Genomic DNA, 17,334 nt, shown 5'->3' on the forward strand with positions numbered 1-17,334 from the left:
AAGCTATTCCTTGGTCACAATCAGTAAAAGATTTCACCCTGACCAGTGCAATGCTAGTCTGGATTACTATCAATACCATCTGAGGCATTGTCTTTGTAACTGCATACAAACAGCATCTTTGCACACTAAAAACAGCCTGCCTAACCAATCCCATACACCACCACCTGATCACAGCTGTACACTGTCAGTTCCTGCCTGTGGTCTCTCTCTCTCTCTCTCTCCGTCAGTCTGCAATCAAGCCTCGCAGCACCCTACTCAGTTTTTTTTATTTTTATTTGCTCTCCCTATCTAAATCGTTTCTGTAGCTGTGTGGCTGGGTGAAAGTGGAGGTGGGGAGGGTGTCTGAGGCTCTTTTGGGTTCCTGTGTCTATGTGTGAGTGTATACATATATATATATATATATATATATATATATATATATATATATATACATACACACACACACACACACACACACACACACATATATATATATATATATATACACACACACACACACATATATATATATATATATATATATTTATAAATAATATGTGTATATATACATACATATACATATATACATACATATATACATATACATGTATATGTCCGCGTGTGTGTGTGTGTGTGTGTATATATATTTTTTAAATACAATCCTTCCTTCCTTTTGGCTTGTACTCTCTTAATTAAACAGGACAACTGTTAAGAATTTGGCTCTGCTTATTCTCTGAAAACAACACTAGAGTATCGTCTAGCCTGGCCTGCATTGGACTGCAAGGCTGCGGCTGCTTCTTCTTCCAGCAGACTGCGTACAACAGTAAATCAAATACAACATCCGCAAAGACAGAGGGGCCAAGACTAGCCAGCTGCACAAGAAAAAAGCTTACAGTTCAGAACGGAATCAGCAATACATTAAGCGTAAAAGGGAACAGCGATGTACAGTACAGCTGCAGGCATTGACTCGTAATTTGAAAACAATGCAATTGGCTAATCGACTGAACCCTGGACCACAAATGGCAAATTATAAAACCTGTACCCTATCGCGGTTTATCAGAAGTCACTTTCTACTAGTTTTAAATAAATGTGTTAGGGCAAAGGCTGTTTTTTGCTGGTAGGCCTTGATTTGAGTTTTGAATGCGTTACTTTGTTTTGATATCAGTCCTATCTTTTCCCCTCATCTTTTCATATCCTAGCAAGATCTAGTAAAGATTCCAGTTATATTATGCAAGCTCAGTCTGTCTCTCCATATCGAGTAAAATGTGTGCGTTACCGGCATGGCAACCAAGTGGAAGTGCCAAATTATTTCAAGGAATGAGTATAGTGGTTGTACCTTCGATTGTGTGTCAAACTCGCCCCCCTATCCCCCAACCCTGAAGACCTCAGTGAGGGTTGTATACGGAAGCTTCACCCCCACCAAAGTGTACCCCTTATTTTTTTCAGAAAGGAGAATGAAACCAAGCACTTTTCAAAAGCAAATTGTGAACACAAACTACAATGCTGAGACAAACAAATGAACAAATACAAAAAAATGGTGAAGGGTAATACAAGGGTGACTTCTAAAACCTGTTGGATAGGGACTCTCAAGGTCGGACAGTCCTGGTGTAGGGGATCAGTCTTCATGACATAGGTCCTATGATTCCTGAGGACATCTGAATGACTATCAACCAACAGCTCCCATCCATGCATGACACATCAGACTTTGACAACCCAAAGAAATAAATGCCACAAAACACTACAAGTCTCTGTTTAGTGCACATGAACAGTCCCTGAAGAATCAACGATTAATAGTTGCTTAAGACCACTTTCTTTCTTAGGAAAAAAATAAAATAAAAAGGTTGATCCATTTACAATACAAAGTCCCCATAAACATAAAACAAAATGACCGCCCAGATCAGAGCTATAGAGGAAGCAAACGTATTTTTAGTTTTGGGTGGTAGTGGAAAAATTTGATTGTCCGCTTCCCATCGTGAAAGGCGTGCGTTCCACCTTCAGACAGGCTGTCAATTTTGTTTTTCCATTCATTCTGCAAACACATGCAGCACACCTGCTTTTGTCCTGTCCCTGAATCTAGCTACCTAGATCTCCACTGAGGGCCAAGTGGTTCTCGGTGTGGCATCGGCAGCAAAAGCATACTTTCAGAAGTGGTGTGCTTTATTATTTGTACAATATTGTATTGTTTTAGTCATGTTGTGCTTTACTGAACATGGAGGGAGGAGGAGGGGGCAGTGGGAAGGTCCTCACATGGTTTCTAGGCTGAGCTCGGGGGCTGGCGTGGTGGGGCTGGGGCTGGCCTGTTCGGCGCTGTGGCACTTCTTCAGGTGCTTCTCCAGGGTGGCATAGACTGTGAAGGGCACATGGCATAGCTGGCACAGGAAGGGAGCCCTGGTGCCCTGCTGGCCGTGGGTCTTCATGTGGCGTGTGAGCTTGCTGCTCTGGGCGCAGGCATAGCCACAGAGAGGGCAGCGGTACGGCCGCTCGCCGGTGTGGCTCCGTCGGTGCACTGTCAGGTTGCTGCTGTTCTTAAAGCACTTCCCGCAGAATTCACAGGTGTCCTCCCGCCGCCCCCCCCTGCGCTCCCTCTCACCCCGTGTCCCCCCAGCACGTTTGGGGGTGCAGTTGCCGCTGGCGATGCCGCTCTCCTCCGAGCTCTGGGGTGCCCCGCCCTCGCCATTCTCCAAAGACGCCTCCGAGGTGTTCCCGAATGGAGAGCGCCGCAGCTCTCCCGAGGGACTTGCCTCCGACTCCTTCCCAGATTCCTCTGCACCAGAGTGGACCCCTGGGACGACGTGGCCCTCCTCCTGCTCCTCTTCCTCCTCCTCCTGCTGCTGCTGCTGCTGTTGCTGCTCTGCCCGCCTCTGGAAGAAACTAAGTAGGCCCTGCTTTCCAGGCGAGGAACTGGGGACTAAGCCCAGTGAGGACAACAGGCTCCCTTCGCCCATGATCGGGAGTGCCCCTCCACTTTTGTTACCTGCAGCTTCCTCCGGTGACTCCTCCGGACTCCCTGGCACGGCGGCCTCCAGCTGCTGACCCTCACTGCCGGGCAGCTCCTCAGACACCTCAGCCTTTAGTACAAACTCCTGCTCCAGCTCCTCATCACGGCCCTCCCAGGTGGACAGCAGGGTGGCCCTGCTGTCCGGCCGGCTGCCCCCCCAGCACTCGGCTCCTGGCAGCCGGTGCGTCTTCATGTGGCGCTTGAGCTTGCTGGACTGGGTGCAGGCGTGGTCGCACAGCGGGCAGCGGTAGGGCTTCTCACCTGTATGGCAGCGCCGGTGCACCACCAGGTTGCTCAGGGACTTAAAAGACTTGCCGCAGAACTCGCAGGCCTTGGAGCCGACTGGAGGCGGGGCCGGGGGGAAGGGTGAGCCGATGGGGAGGCCAGGAGAGGCAGACGGGGATGGGGGGGAGGGGGAGACAACACTGCCTGCCAGCTCCCTGAGACGGGTGGAGAAGTTAAGTGCCTGATCCTGGCTAGGGGAGCCAGGTGTGGTATCCATGACCTCGGTGAAGGGGGACTTGAGCTGGGGGAGCCGCAGGAGAGCCAGGGGGAAGCCGCCAAGCAGGGAGGGCCGCAACCTGTGAGACTCCGGTAGGCTGGATGGCTGGGGGGGGTGCTCTGCCAGGGGGATGGAGGTAGCCACTCCCCTGGGCCCCGGCGGCTCGTGGGGGGAATCCAGGTAGATGTTCAAGCCGTGCATGTTCTGCGCATGCTGCAAGAGGGGCCAGGCTCCGGGGAACTGCTGCTGGCACGAGTGGCAGGTGTAGCATGATGGCTCCACCAGGTCTGCAACACAGAGCAAACATGGGTTACTAGGGCAACCACTGGCAGACAGACCAACAGCAATAAAGAACAACTTGTCTTGATTTTAAAATTGGAGCACCATCTCAAGGCACTTCACGCATTAAGTTAACACCTGAGCATGATAGATAGAACTGCCACAGTGAAAACATGACTACAGACACTCACTAAAGGAGGAAGAAAATTTGCAAAGCACAGTGCATAGGAGCCCATTGTTTAAAGCCCTGTGCACTGAAGCTGTGCAAGAACAGCAGGGCCTCCACCTACTGTCTCAGACACAATCTGCTAGAACTGGCCTATGGACCAATTTGATCTTAACTGGTATCTTTATTGGTATCGTGTGTGGTATTGTGTTCATTGATGTACAGGAGACCGCCATCAAATTCCATCATTGCCTGCCTTGGAATTTGGAATCACGGTTTGCCCAGAATACATGCCGGTGATGGGGTGCTCTTCACAAAACAAAGACCTAGACCAGAGCACATGACCAATTCAGTTCAATGCATTAATGGCAGAAGTAGGCTTGTGCAATTACTTCTGGGGTTACCACAACAGCTTTGCAAAGGAACTAGCCTTAGTCTTAAACTAGTTAAATTGGCCAGGTGAGCAGAAGCCATCTGACAGCCTGTGGCAAGTGATATATGGAGAGATATTTTTAAATGTCGCCCGTTTCCTCTGTTTCCTGAAAGCCACACACCAATTAAAGCTGCAAATTGTTAATTAGCGGAACGGGGAAAATGAAGGCCTTATGCAAATGGGCTCTTAGTCAGCTCCCTTGACGAACGAGCTGTTCCTGCATATATTAAAAAAAGAAAAATGGGAAAAAAAATAAATACATCCAAAATAGAACCAAAGAAAGAAAAGGATAATATACACATCTACATCTTTTTATTTATTTTTATGGTTTGACTAAACTGTCAAGGATCTTGATTTTCTTCAGCAAAAGTGGATTAACACAATCTTTCGGACCTAAATAAACAAATAATCGCTCTCACAAAGCAGTGGTTTCAAAGGCTTATGACCAAAATAATAATTCAAATATTAAATGTCTGGGGGACAGACTGATGAACAAAGATGAAGGGAGAATCCCATGCAAGCTTCAAGTATTAAATAATATGCAGGTTCTATTCTAGGAAGTGTAAACAAGCTCTATAAATTTGCATTATAGAGTTTGCCCTTAGGGTTGCACATAAGGTTTCAAACAGGCCCAGTCAACATTAGGCCACTCAGAGAACACAGCAGAATTTTAAAACTGGTCCTGACATGGAACAAAACCCCCTGTGTAAATAGAATGTTAAACCTTTTACTAATCTGAGGTTGTTGTATTATCACTGGTGTGGTCAGCTTGATCTTCAGTCAGGGAACCCTGGGACACAATGCTAGCACGGGAATCAAAGCATGGTTCGCCTGCTTGGACTCCACCCTATGATTCTGCTCTGTGGCGTTCGTGTACCTTCTGGGCATCTGTACCATCAACACAAACATGGGATCATACGTCTTCATCCACATACAGGCGGATGACTCATCTGGCTTACATTTTTAAACCTTCTCATCATAGGCCTGTATGTCCTGCATCAATCCCGCCTTGATCTTGGTTAATTAGAGAAGCTTCTGCAATAAAATACATTTCTATTGTTCCTGAACTCTGTCTCGGTCTCCTCCTACAATCTGATAAGGTGCCAAGTAAAACAAGTCATAAGAGAATAGTAGCCCTACACTTAGATATATGCCACAAAAATGTAAATAAGATTTATTAGACTAGAGACTAATTCATGTTTTGATCTATTAAAAGATCTTCAGCAGGTGCCATCTCATTCTCAACCAGCTTTGCTTGTGCTGAAATGCTATTATCTCCTACATTACATTTCAGAAATTTGACAGAAAACAGACAGACACTTTACATCCCCAGGACAAAAACTAGCCATTGATGTGAACTGATCCTGTTGTACGTTCACATTTTAAGAACTAAAATAGTCAATACAAGTTCAAGCATCTGTCCACCTGTCCATGCTTCTAACAGGTGTGCAGGAGAGAAACTTTACATAATTCAAAATCATCCTTCAATAGAAGAACTGCAGAAACCCATTTTATTTTTAATGTATTTATTTACCCGTTTATTTTTCGACAATTGACACAGATTTATAAACAGGCACTGCAATGAACCGGTACTCCACTGTACAATAATATGCATGAAACTGAAGGTTATAAAACAGGAATTTCAGCAGAAACTCAAAACACAGCAAAAATGCTCAGTGCGTCTCACAGTAGGGTCTGTGTTTCAGGCTTTGTCGACCCCCCCCCCCCTCCGTACACACACACGATCCCCCCCACTGCCCTGCTCCTCTCCCTGGGGAGCTGGGGGCCTGGCGCAGAGTAGTGAGGCGGGTTTGATAGGATTCCCGTTTCGCCTGGAGTAGCATTTGAATATTAAACAGAGGCAATAACCGCTAATTAAAAATGCAGATTGGCTCGGTGTTAACGAGCGGAGGCTGAATGTGATCACCCCGGGGAATGGGCCCCCACCCACTGCGTGGAGTGAGAGGGAAGAGAGAAAGAGAGGGAAAGCGAAAGGAGGATAAAAGGAAGAGAGTCAAAAATGAAAGGCAGGCAGAAAAAGGAGAGAGTGAAAGAAAGTGGAGTGAGAAAAAGAAAGTGATTGGGAGTGGGAGTGTGAAATAGAGTCTAAAGTAATGTCAGAGAGTGAGAGAGATGGAAACCGTGATAGCAAGAGGAAAAAATGCAAAAGATAAATAATACACTAGACTACTGCTGCGTATACTGCTGGAACACACAAAGACTGAAATGGAGAGAGTATGTAAACCTGAGCTAGACACCTTGTGCTCTGAAACTGAGGGCACATCCCAAGTGACTCTGTGGCAGGAGCACAGTTGTTGACGTTTCGTTCACCGAGTCCCTTAGTCTCTCGTGAATCACATTGTGCTACTAGTAATTGTTATTATTATTATACCACAGGCAATAGACGCTTGATATCTGTGCACATCCATCAAAGGACTCAACAGCTGTCTGCATATGCAATACAGCACAGTACAGACAATGACACTTGTCTACTGTACTGAAAACAGACCAGCACAACAGTCCTGCTTGCTCAGAGTAAAGATACCAGAGAGAGAGGGAGAAACTGAAAGAGGGAAAGAAGAAGTGTGGGGGGGAGGAAGCCGAAAGATAGTTGAGAGAGAGAGAGAGAGAGAGGGAGAGGGAGAGGGCAGACGTGGGGAATATGGGATATTAAAAGCTAATTAGATATGGAAATGCAGTCAGTGCTAACGAGGGACAAGCGCTGGGCTCTCCTGCGAGAGTGCGATAATTACCGGGAGATGCATATTAATGAGCTGACAAGACCTCGCAACAATCTAGTCCTTCTGTTTTTTTGTGTTTTTTTCTTTTTTAAAAGCTCTGTTAACACTCCCAGACCCAGGGCACAATGTTCATAATCAAAATGTGAACGAGCCGCCTAATAGACACTAAACTAGACCCACTTCTCCTACAGTGTCAGGTGCCCCAGGCCTTGTCTGTTGCCCCAGTAACATGCGGTACACAGGTAGTGAGGTTCACAACACACAGCACACTTCCAGAACTGAGCCCAATTAATTGTTTCACTTCTTCAACATTGTGATTGCCCTAACGTCACTGCTTCTGTATTAGTGCCAATTAGGCCAGCTCTGACCACACTGCACAACACTGATGCAACTATTGCACTTGACTTTAGTTTAAATTAGGACTTATGTCATATTCACGTACAACAACAAAATAATTATCAATATTATATTACTGTATATTACTGCAATTCTGGATTGTCTATTTATTGTTTGCTTTTGCGGATTATTTGTACACCACTATTAGTAATGGCTTGCGTTTGAAAATCTGACGTGTAACAAAGTGGACTACACTGGCCGTTGCAGCAGCAGCTCTGTGATTGGACAGGTGTATATTACTGGACCGCTCAGGAATCCTGGATAACCTGGCCTCTGTCCACTCTTATACCCGCTGCAGGAATATTGGAACTGTTTCATGAGAGGAGCTCTGACTGTCCTACCTCTCCCTTGGGCAGACTCCTGGCACAGAACCAAAGCCTGTACAATCCCCAAACCAGAGAAGCCTCTCAACAACAAATGCCCCAGGAGCATTCCCAGCATGCACCAGCAGGAGAAAAAACAACTGAAAAAAAGAATCTAATTGCCAACAAATCTAAGCAAAAGGAAAGAAGCATAACACAAGCAGCAGCCACAATGAAGTCAGCTGAGGGGGAAGCAGGCAGATTCAATTAAATCAATTCTAAACGGCAAGGATGACAAAACGGAAGTAAAGTAAGTGAAGTAAAACAAACAAACAAAAAAAATTATAACCTGAGAAGAGTAATCCTACCACCGTTGAAAGTATACATTACAGCAAATTAACCAAGATGGTGAAATCAGAGAGATGTCAAATTAAGGGCTGTTTTGTGTACATTCACATTGGGATTGTTGCACTTTAAACATGGTTATAATGAGGATGTAACATAGCCTTACCATAGTGTCCTCCTTTGGTTTTAGCACCATGAATAAATCACAGTAAATAAGCCTCAGAAATATTGACCATGGTATATAATTGTATCACCACGGCCCAGTATAGTAAAGCACATTAAAGGCACGTTGAACCTGTAGAAAACCACTGTAAAACTGCATTAATACCAGCATAAAAGTGCAAATATGATATGGTGAATTTATCAGGGTAAACTTGCATATGTCAGCCCAACAGTGTTCCAAGGTCTCCTTTGTTCACAAACACTTTGAAAACTTGAGAAATCTTTTTAAATTGGTCCAAATAAGCCACTTTAGCCCAATCAGGTGACAGGGATATCTGGTACGATGAAAACCTGAAGACAGTGACACTGAGGACCATGCCTGTGCCACCCATGGCGAATGGCAAATAAAAATAAATTCAAAATCTTAGTTGAGTCCGAGAAAGAAAGTACTGCAAGTAAGGTTAGTCGTCTTCTCATTTGGTGTTAGTATTTAAACCACTTTAAGACTAGTCTGCTGTAGCCCACCTCCATACTGCTCACTGAAGGTATTCCAGGTGCTGTGGGAAGGTGCAGGGGGTCATGGGGGTGGGCTGGCCTGTGCAGCCAAGTGAGCACATTGTTATTAATATCGGCTCAGTGGGGCCAGGGTGGCAGGTGTTCAGTGTGTGTGGATGGAGGCTTGCGGACTTCCCCCTGGCGCTATAATTACACTGGCAGGTTTCACCCCAACCCCCCCCCCCCCCCAGGGAGAGACAGAGAAAGGGAGGGAGGAAGAAGCTGTCAGCGTTTCATTGTGGTCCGGAGGGAGTGCGGGCGGGTGAGCGAGGGTGACAGATATAAGAAGACTCCTATACTGGCCTTGTGTCCTTGTGTGTGTGTGTGTGTGTGTAATGCAGACAGGGGGACAAATACAAGAAGACTCCTATGGTGGCCTTGCGTGTTTGTTAGTGTGTGATATTGCTGCTGAGCGGATAGGTCAGGACCCTTTATAGTGTGTCTGGGAGGAAAGGATGGGCTGGGCAGGTAGAACGGGTCTATCTCATGGGGGTTCCACTGACACACATCTCATTCAGCCGGCAAAGTAATTTTAAAATGTACACTGGGGTACCTTACACTTTACCACATGCACATCATGGTCGATTATACATCAATAATAACATCAATTAGATAACTGGAGGATGCTGGGATACATGTAACAGCACCACCTGTGGCTAGGGAGAGGATTTTTCAGCAGCTGCTGTAAATCTCGGATTGACACCCCTTTCGTAAGGGCGGGTGGGTGGAGGGTGGTAGCTGCCAATTAAGGGGAGGAGGCAGGATACAAAGGATGGTGTCCATTTCGGATAAACATGCAAGTCTCTGACACTTCAGAGGGATAAGAACAACCACCAAACACAATAACAAACACTTGCGTATACCAAATGACAAAATAAAACAAAACCCACAACACCAAGTTCCTTTTTAGGTGTCCTCTTAGTGACAAAAAAAAAAAGAGTATCTTCCGTTTCAACAGCAATCAGGGTTGAATAATTTGGGGGGAGAAAGAGAAAAGGAAAAGCAGAAGTGGGGGGGGAAATGTAAAAGGAGTGGATGACATCAAGCCCTCCCTAAAGAAGGTGAGCTGCTGTCCTCATGGTAACTGTGGCTCGGGCTGGTTGGCTGCTGCAGGCCGGGGGACAGCTGATGTATTTAATTAGGGACAGGTACCTGCTCGCTCGCCAGATTCCCAAGAGGGCAGATCGGGTTACTGCAATCCCAGCCCGGCACAGGTGCTGCTGCCCCTCCACGCTCGGCCCCAACGCAGGCTGGGGATCCCTACTGCTGTGGCAAAATGTTCCACTCCCTCTTACAGATTCAGGGATCTGCCTGACACCACCCATCTCGTGCGTCTCTCTCTGGCTGACATCTGCAATGGGGGGTTTCTACACCTGGTTCAGCTTTGGTGTCATTTGCAACAGACAATGACTGGAGGGAGTTAAAACTGGCTAGCTGAGAAGGCTTTGAAGTCACAGGTTGAAATCACATTGGTGCCCACTCAGTTCTATGTACACATCATGGTTCATTTTAGAACGGTTGAACGATTTTCTCCTTTCCCAGAAGTAAGCAAACCAGATCATTATTATTTTTTTCTTCTTCTTTATTTTCATTCTTGTTTGTTACCAGCTATGAGCAAAGGCACTTCATATGTGATTTAAAGGAACTTTGAAGGGACCATTGAAGGTAGCAGTGGAGTGAATGAGAAGCAAAGCTAGGGTTACAACAAAGTGGGGTGAACGTAGCTGGGACGGGCGGGGGGATATGTACAGGAGTGGTTCTAGACCAGAACTTCAGGGCTCGACCTGGCACTGTGAGACCCGAGGGGCGGCCTCTGGTCTGAGACATGCAGCTGGTGAGAGAGAGAGGGGAAGGGAGAGCAAGAAAGAGAGAGAAGAGAGAGAGTCCGCCTCCGTAACAGCCAACAGGCCCCAAGTATTTGAAGGAGGAAGGAAGCCCAGTGAAGTGTCTCGCCTGCAGCTTGGCTCTGTGGCTCCAATGCCCAGCGTCTTGTGATTGAGGTGGTCTGGCTTCCTCTGAAAGGAGCCCCCCGTGTGTTAAGATTATGCCACTCAGGCTAGAGGAAGACGGTCCAAGTTCCTCTTCTGAGGGTTATAAAACATCAAAATATCACTCTGGTCAGCAACATGGGGAAGTGGGGAAATGGAGGAAGTGTGTGTGTGTGTGTGTGTATGTGGGGGGGGGGAGCCGTTTAGTTATTATTGCGTTTGAAATGTAAAGGGTTATTTGCAGTTGTGGTGTGTGGGGAAGGGGACAGAATGTGAGAAAGGCACCCGGTTTCTGTGACAGCCAGCTATATCCGATTAAATAAAAGGAGAGAGATAAGCATATTGCATAAACCTACTGATGAGCTGACTGCTACCACAACATGCCTGTTAAGGATGCATTGATGCTTCATATTTTGAAAACAGAACATGAAGGAAGCCATGCTGCTACAGTTGTCCGTTGCAGGACCCGTTTTTCGCCATGCACCCGGAAGTGAGTAGAAGAGGAACAGGTTAGGGTCAACCACAGTCTATTATGTGTCCCAGCCCCAATCACCTACATTGAAAAGACAAGTGAACAGGACAATTGTGTAGAAGTGAATACCCACGCTGACACTAGATCAGGAAGGGCAAAGGAAAGTGGTGGAGGGGTCCCCAAGGAAGGGGTTGGGGCTTCAACACAGCTGAGTCAATCGCGGGTCCCCCTACTCAAGTAAAATCCCCTGATGTCTGTGTGTGTGAATGGGTTATGGTAATGTCAGTTAGGGTGGACAAAGGACGCTTTGCATAAAAGCATCTGCTAAATGACTAATTATACGTTCGAAGCATACGCTGAAAGAGGCAGATACGTGAGAACGAGCAGAGTCGGCTAAGGGGAAAGCCCCGACAGAACAGCAGTGTCCCCATAAGGGTGTGTGCTGGGATCATGTAGTAACCTTCCACATTTCCACAAGACAGGGGATAATTATGGAGGATGTTTAAAGGCACAAAAGACCTCTGCGATGCGATCATTTCAGCCTGTGGGGAGCAGGAACACCTTAGTTATTTCAATCACTGTGTAATCACAACAGGAACTGTCTGACCTTTTAATCCAATTTTATCACTGTATAATAAGAGTCACAAGGATGTAATTTATACATTTAAAAAAAGCCCTCTCTCTCACTCACCTGCCCCAAGAGTCTCCTGTTTTAGCACTGCTCTGCTCCCCTTGTGCCCGTTAATCACCCCAGTTGGCAGATCCCAGGGCCCCGCTGCCAGAGCGCCTTTGGACGGAGACAGGGTGTGCCTCAGAGTTCTATTTGGGGGGGAAGGTGGGCTGTGTCCCAGGAGCCCCGCTTCCCCAGGGCACGCCCCACCTCCACATGGCCCCTTCTTGTGCTGGATGAAGACGGTGATGTGGGCCAGGGGGAAGGTGTGGCGGCACTGCCCACAGGTGAGGAGGTCACGGCCACTGGGATCCTGTAGCCACACCTTTTCCAGCACATCCCCTAGCTCCGAGTCATCTGAGGATGGGACAATAGCAAAACGTTACAAAATGGTAAACTAATTTCTCGGAATGGGAAGGCATGGAGGGGGAGGAGTAAGACTGTTAGAGAAAATAAATTCTAAGGGGTTACAATTTCAGAAGAGAAGATTTGCAGTTTTCAAATTTATATCCAGGACATCCTACCAAATACACACCACCATGGCACTCTCTCTCAATGACTGCATTTTTACATTCTTAAAAAAAAAAAAAAAAAAGACACTTAAAACACAAAAAGCCCCGGAGCCTCAATCTCTCCCCGATTCCGACAGCCTCCCTCTCAAAACGTCTTCTCTACTGCTGGCCACTAGACTGAGACAGTTCCTCTTTGCGATCACTCATTTCAGTACTGTCAGGGTCAAAGACCATCCTCACCTTTGACCTGCAATTGTCACCATTCACTTTTCCCAAATTATTAACCATGTGAGGTGGAGTTACACAAACAGAGAGTGGGAATGAGAAGAAGCACCTGTGGTATGGAATGGAGACCCCCCGGCTTAATGCGTGGGTGTGTGCACTGCTTTAAACACTAATTATCAAAGTGAGCCATCTACCTAGTGTTAAAAAAGCTACAGCTCTCTCCATGAACACCCATCCCTTACTGTTGCTGTTCTTGCCAACTCATCATCCCCCGAGCTCAACCCTCCACTCATCATAAACCCTGAAGTACAACAGCCAGTTCCGATTTAAAATACTGTACTGCCTTCTTCAACTGTGGGAAGAGAGTGAGACAGATGTCAGCCTTGTGCTTTAAAAAACCTTTCAAGGATGGGAAGGAAAATCACTGGCTTTATTATTAAGAGACTTGCAGCAATGAAGAAGCTGAATGCTATGCGTTTGTTTTCTTTAGCCAGAACCCAAATCTTAAATGGTAGAGTAAAATCTGGCAGAAATTAGTAAAATACACTGAAATCCCTATAGATCCCCTTCTCACTTAACTCTATCCAAACTATGTCCAGTGGGGCTGGGGGCAATTAAGAGTCTCCCAGCAACACAAGGCAAATCCCACATTCTGGACTGAACCCAGCAGTATCTGGTTTTACTGTGTAGTTTTAAGACTGGAGGGAGCAAATGTGTTAACTGTGATCCAAGTAACGCCTTGCTGACTAACCTCCCTTTAGCAAACCTCCTTTCGCCAGGCCTCCGAGACTAAGCTTGTGGCTAGAGCCTGCTTTATTGTCAGTAAATGCAGGTCTGAGCCTCTCACTTCCAAAACAGGTTTGGCTTCTTTGCATTGTCAGTGGATCTCCGGGCAGCCTGGCCCAAAAAAACACTGCTGGCTGTTCACACTACATTCCCTTAGCCCAAAGTGAAAGCTCACACAACTGCTGGGCTTATATTTTTCATGTCGTTTCGTGTCTGTCCCTGTTGCACCCTTCATTTGCATGTTTTGCAAAATCCTCTGTCACTGTACCTGCTGCGGGGCAATTCTGTGGTCACTGACGCTACATTCCAGAAAATGACGATTGAGATTTTGGGTGTGGTTTACAAACACTGCCAAAGGAAGTGACCCGACACTAAAAACCCAAGGCCGGCTGCAAGCACTTGTTATTAATCAGAAGTGTTAATTAATCAGAGGGGGGAGGGGACGGGAGGCGAGTCTGTAAAGATTGAGCAGAGGAGTTCATTGCCTACTGCTGGTGGTTTCTCAGTCCTAATGGACTGCAAAATTAAATTGATAATTAACGAATGGGCAGTTAATCAATGCATAAACTGTCCCTGATATTTATACATTTCAATCTTTGCGTCTAGGTCTCTGTTGTAACCAATGCACTAAGCCCTTGGTCTGCTGCATGGCATGGACATGTTGCTCAAGTTCACACAGTCAATCAGTTTGTGGAAGTTAAATCACTCAGTGACTGACATGAAAGTGAGCAGGAAAAACATGACTGCTCTTAACTGTTCCTCTCTCTTCAAACCTAAAGTTCGACACAGAAACTGATAGAAGAACTCCAGAATATAGAACAGCAAACTCAGCCATTGAATACAGCAGGAGAGATGCAAACATGACTGACGTTAACGTTACACTTTGAGTCAATCCAGATTGCACAGCAGTCTGTTCTATAGGTCACCCCTCAGTCACCAATTACTAAAGACTGGGAAACATGATAATTATTGGTGTATTAAGTCAGCCATTTGTTCAATTCACAGAACTCTGATTGCGATCATTTCTAATTTCCTATAACTAACTCAAGAATGACAGGTTTCCAAGTCTTTATAAACTGCAGATTTAAAGGTGACCTATGGTTGCGCAATCCTGGTTTTACAGCCTGTAGGCTCCATGTGCATCAGCCTTCCCGTTTCATCTGGGTGCTCTTTCAGGAGGTTACACCTCGCAAAGACCAGGAAGAGACCAAAGTGGTAGGCAACGGGAATCTCATTTCCAGCACTGGCATGTCACAGTGCAAGTATCTACCTGGCAAAGTCCAACCCCATGATTATCTTACTGCCGGGCATATTATCCTTAGCTTAGAACTTGTACTGTAAAGGCCAGCTGCAGTGTAATGCGAATAAAACTGGTCTTCTATTTTGTGATGTACCATTATTGGACTAAAGGAAATTTATCAAAACCACCTAACTGCACGGTACACCTGTAAGTGGCATAAACAGGAAACCACGCTTCAAATTTCACATACTAGTAATATTTTAAAGGCCTGTTATTACACTACAGTATACAAAAGAAATCTGAATAGCATTGCTTAAAATCATAGTTTGGCTGGTGTCTTTCTAGATCTTAGATTAAGAATGGACAAGCCTGTTTTAATTTGATAGATTTCTGGAAAACATGATCGGATTGCCACGCTTATAACACCAACTAGGGAAATCTCCCAAATCAGTTATTGTGGTCTCCCGTTGCATGACTGACCATACACATTTGTTTCTTTTAAATCTGATTTTGGTCTGATGATGAATTGAGCCTGTACGAGTCAGACACATGCGCTAGACCAGTTGGTACCTTAAAGACCAACGAGAACTGAAGTGGCTGAAGTTAGCTGCCGTTACACCACAATACTTTCGGTATTATTTTCTAAGATGTCCCGACTGAGACACAACTAAGAATGAGTGTAATAACTTTAAAGAGCTCTACTCATTTATATATTATTGGTGGGACGCAGCTAGGTGCGAAGCGACTGACTGGAAGGGCGATGTTGTGAACTCCTCAAAAATCATCACAGGAATCATCCGAGACACAATCAGTATCATTTTGTAAGTACAATTTCATATCTAGCGTCCTGGAAATAAAGCTCTTTTAAACATGCATTTCATTCAACTATATACACTCTTGTCGCTCATGCAAATTAAATCGCTTTCGCAAATCTGAATTATTGTAAAAACGCAAGAAAGCATTTTGACATGTTAGCTATACAGGAAGTCAATACAGTACAGTGACGGTTTGCCTTATTCACACCTCTGGGGTTTCTGAACTAAGCAGGTGTTTCACTTTTTGACATCCTCTTTCACGGCACGTACAAAGCAATCAAATAGTAAGAGAAAACTATGCATGTATACGTCTTAATCTGTATTAGGTCCATACACAATAAATACACATTCAGTTGACCATGTGAAAGGGTTTCGACCCCCCAGAGCAATAAGAGCATCTCACACGTGTCCTGTATGCCGAGCACAGCGGGTCGGGGAGCTGTAGCGCAGTTCTCCAGCTCTGCGCGGCTCAACCAATGGCATCGGCTGAATCGCGCAGATCTGCGCAGAAACGCGGGCATCTGCGCGACCAGAACGCGAACATAACACCTGCTCCGCCACTGCCAGGCTGCGGGCTGGAGGCACGTTAGACAAGCGGAAAGGGTCAAACGCTGGCCGCCCACCACGAAACGAAGTACAACGACCTGTGCCCAGATGTACATATAACGCACACTGGAGTTAGAAAGTGTATATTCAAGCCGCGGTGTCCAGTTCGTCAGCGAGGGGACGAACAACGTGTCCCCCCGTCCCGGGCGATGCTGGCTGGGCGGAGCGGACACGCGGTGTGCGCCACATGCCGAGCTCGGTCGGGGACAGAGACTCGCCGCCGCCACGTAGAAACAAATCCAGCCCGACTTGATCAGAAACAAGGAAGTGGAGAAAGACGGAGGTGTATGCCTAGTGCGGGACATTGCACGCATTTCACACGAGTGCTTAGACAAATAGCACAGTGCAGGTACACTCAAAAAGCTGGAGCCTACGGTCAGCTTACACACAGCGCGGCCTGAACAGACAATTACTTCATTAAAACAGTAGACGTGTATATCCATTCCCCGCAGAACCAGCGAGGCGTCTTACCTTGAAACGTGCTCAGGTGTTGGGGTCTGCTGCCAAGTTTACGCCTGGACATGGTCCCTTCTGCCAACGCTCGCCTACCAAAATGTCCCCCTCGACACCACCGCCACCAAGACGAGTCTGTGAGTCAGGTCCCGCCGCGCAGCACGGTAGGTCTCTGCCCTGCTGCCGCTCCGCAGGACTGTCTCCTCAAGTTCAACGAGGCAGCGGCCGCGCAGGGACAGGAGCGCGGTCGGCTCAGGGGAGGGCCGGCGAACAGTCATCTCGGACCCGCCCGCTGGGGCCGGCGTTTCCGCTGCGACCCCGCCTATTCGGAGCGCTTAGACTTCAGCCGCGCTCAGCCGTCCGTGGATACAGGCTGTTAAGAGGGTAGATAATTGACGCCTCCCTCCGTAATACGGAGCGCGATGCAGGTCAGGCACGTCGCAAGCGCTCGGCGCAGCATCCTTTGCTAAGGCTTTGGTTTTGTAGTGATGTTTTTATGCACATATGACTGACCGAGCTCTACGCACATTCATTATTTGCATCAAAACCCTGCCGGGCGAATATCGGAAATGTAGTGCTAGATTATACGATAATACTAGCACTTTATTTACACATCTTTGTGTTTAGCGTCCCGAAAGTCGCTTTATAACACAACGTTTGCAGCAATATAAAGACACGTTTTAACCCAGACACTTAATTGGCTTCATTA

The 17,334-nt window shown here is 46.5% G+C and overlaps 1 protein-coding gene across 1 annotated transcript; it reads right to left on the reverse strand.

Moving 5' to 3' along the window:
* Positions 1–421: 421 nt before the first annotated feature.
* Positions 422–16,804, reverse strand: znf296 (zinc finger protein 296). Its single transcript, XM_066704046.1, has 3 exons — positions 16,644–16,804; positions 12,010–12,345; positions 422–3,766 (listed from the first exon to the last, which is right to left on the reverse strand). The coding sequence occupies exons 1-3, from the start codon at positions 16,693–16,695 to the stop codon at positions 2,223–2,225; spliced, it is 1,932 nt and encodes a 643-aa protein (XP_066560143.1). The 5' UTR covers positions 16,696–16,804; the 3' UTR covers positions 422–2,222.
* Between the last annotated feature and the right edge of the window lie 530 nt (positions 16,805–17,334).

Source organism: Amia ocellicauda, chromosome 5 (assembly GCF_036373705.1).
Source record: "Amia ocellicauda isolate fAmiCal2 chromosome 5, fAmiCal2.hap1, whole genome shotgun sequence".
Classification (NCBI taxonomy): Eukaryota; Metazoa; Chordata; class Actinopteri; order Amiiformes; family Amiidae; genus Amia; species Amia ocellicauda.

Excerpts from the sequence above, each read along its gene's own strand:
- znf296 (XM_066704046.1), bottom strand. The coding sequence starts at position 16,695 with ATGTCCAGGCGTAAACTTGGCAGCAGACCCCAACACCTGAGCACGTTT. Across the intron at positions 12,346-16,643 it reads ACACCTGAGCACGTTTCAAG|ATGACTCGGAGCTAGGGGAT; the intron begins GTAAGACGCCTC and ends TCCCATCCTCAG. Across the intron at positions 3,767-12,009 it reads ACAGGAGACTCTTGGGGCAG|ACCTGGTGGAGCCATCATGC; the intron begins GTGAGTGAGAGA and ends TCTGTGTTGCAG.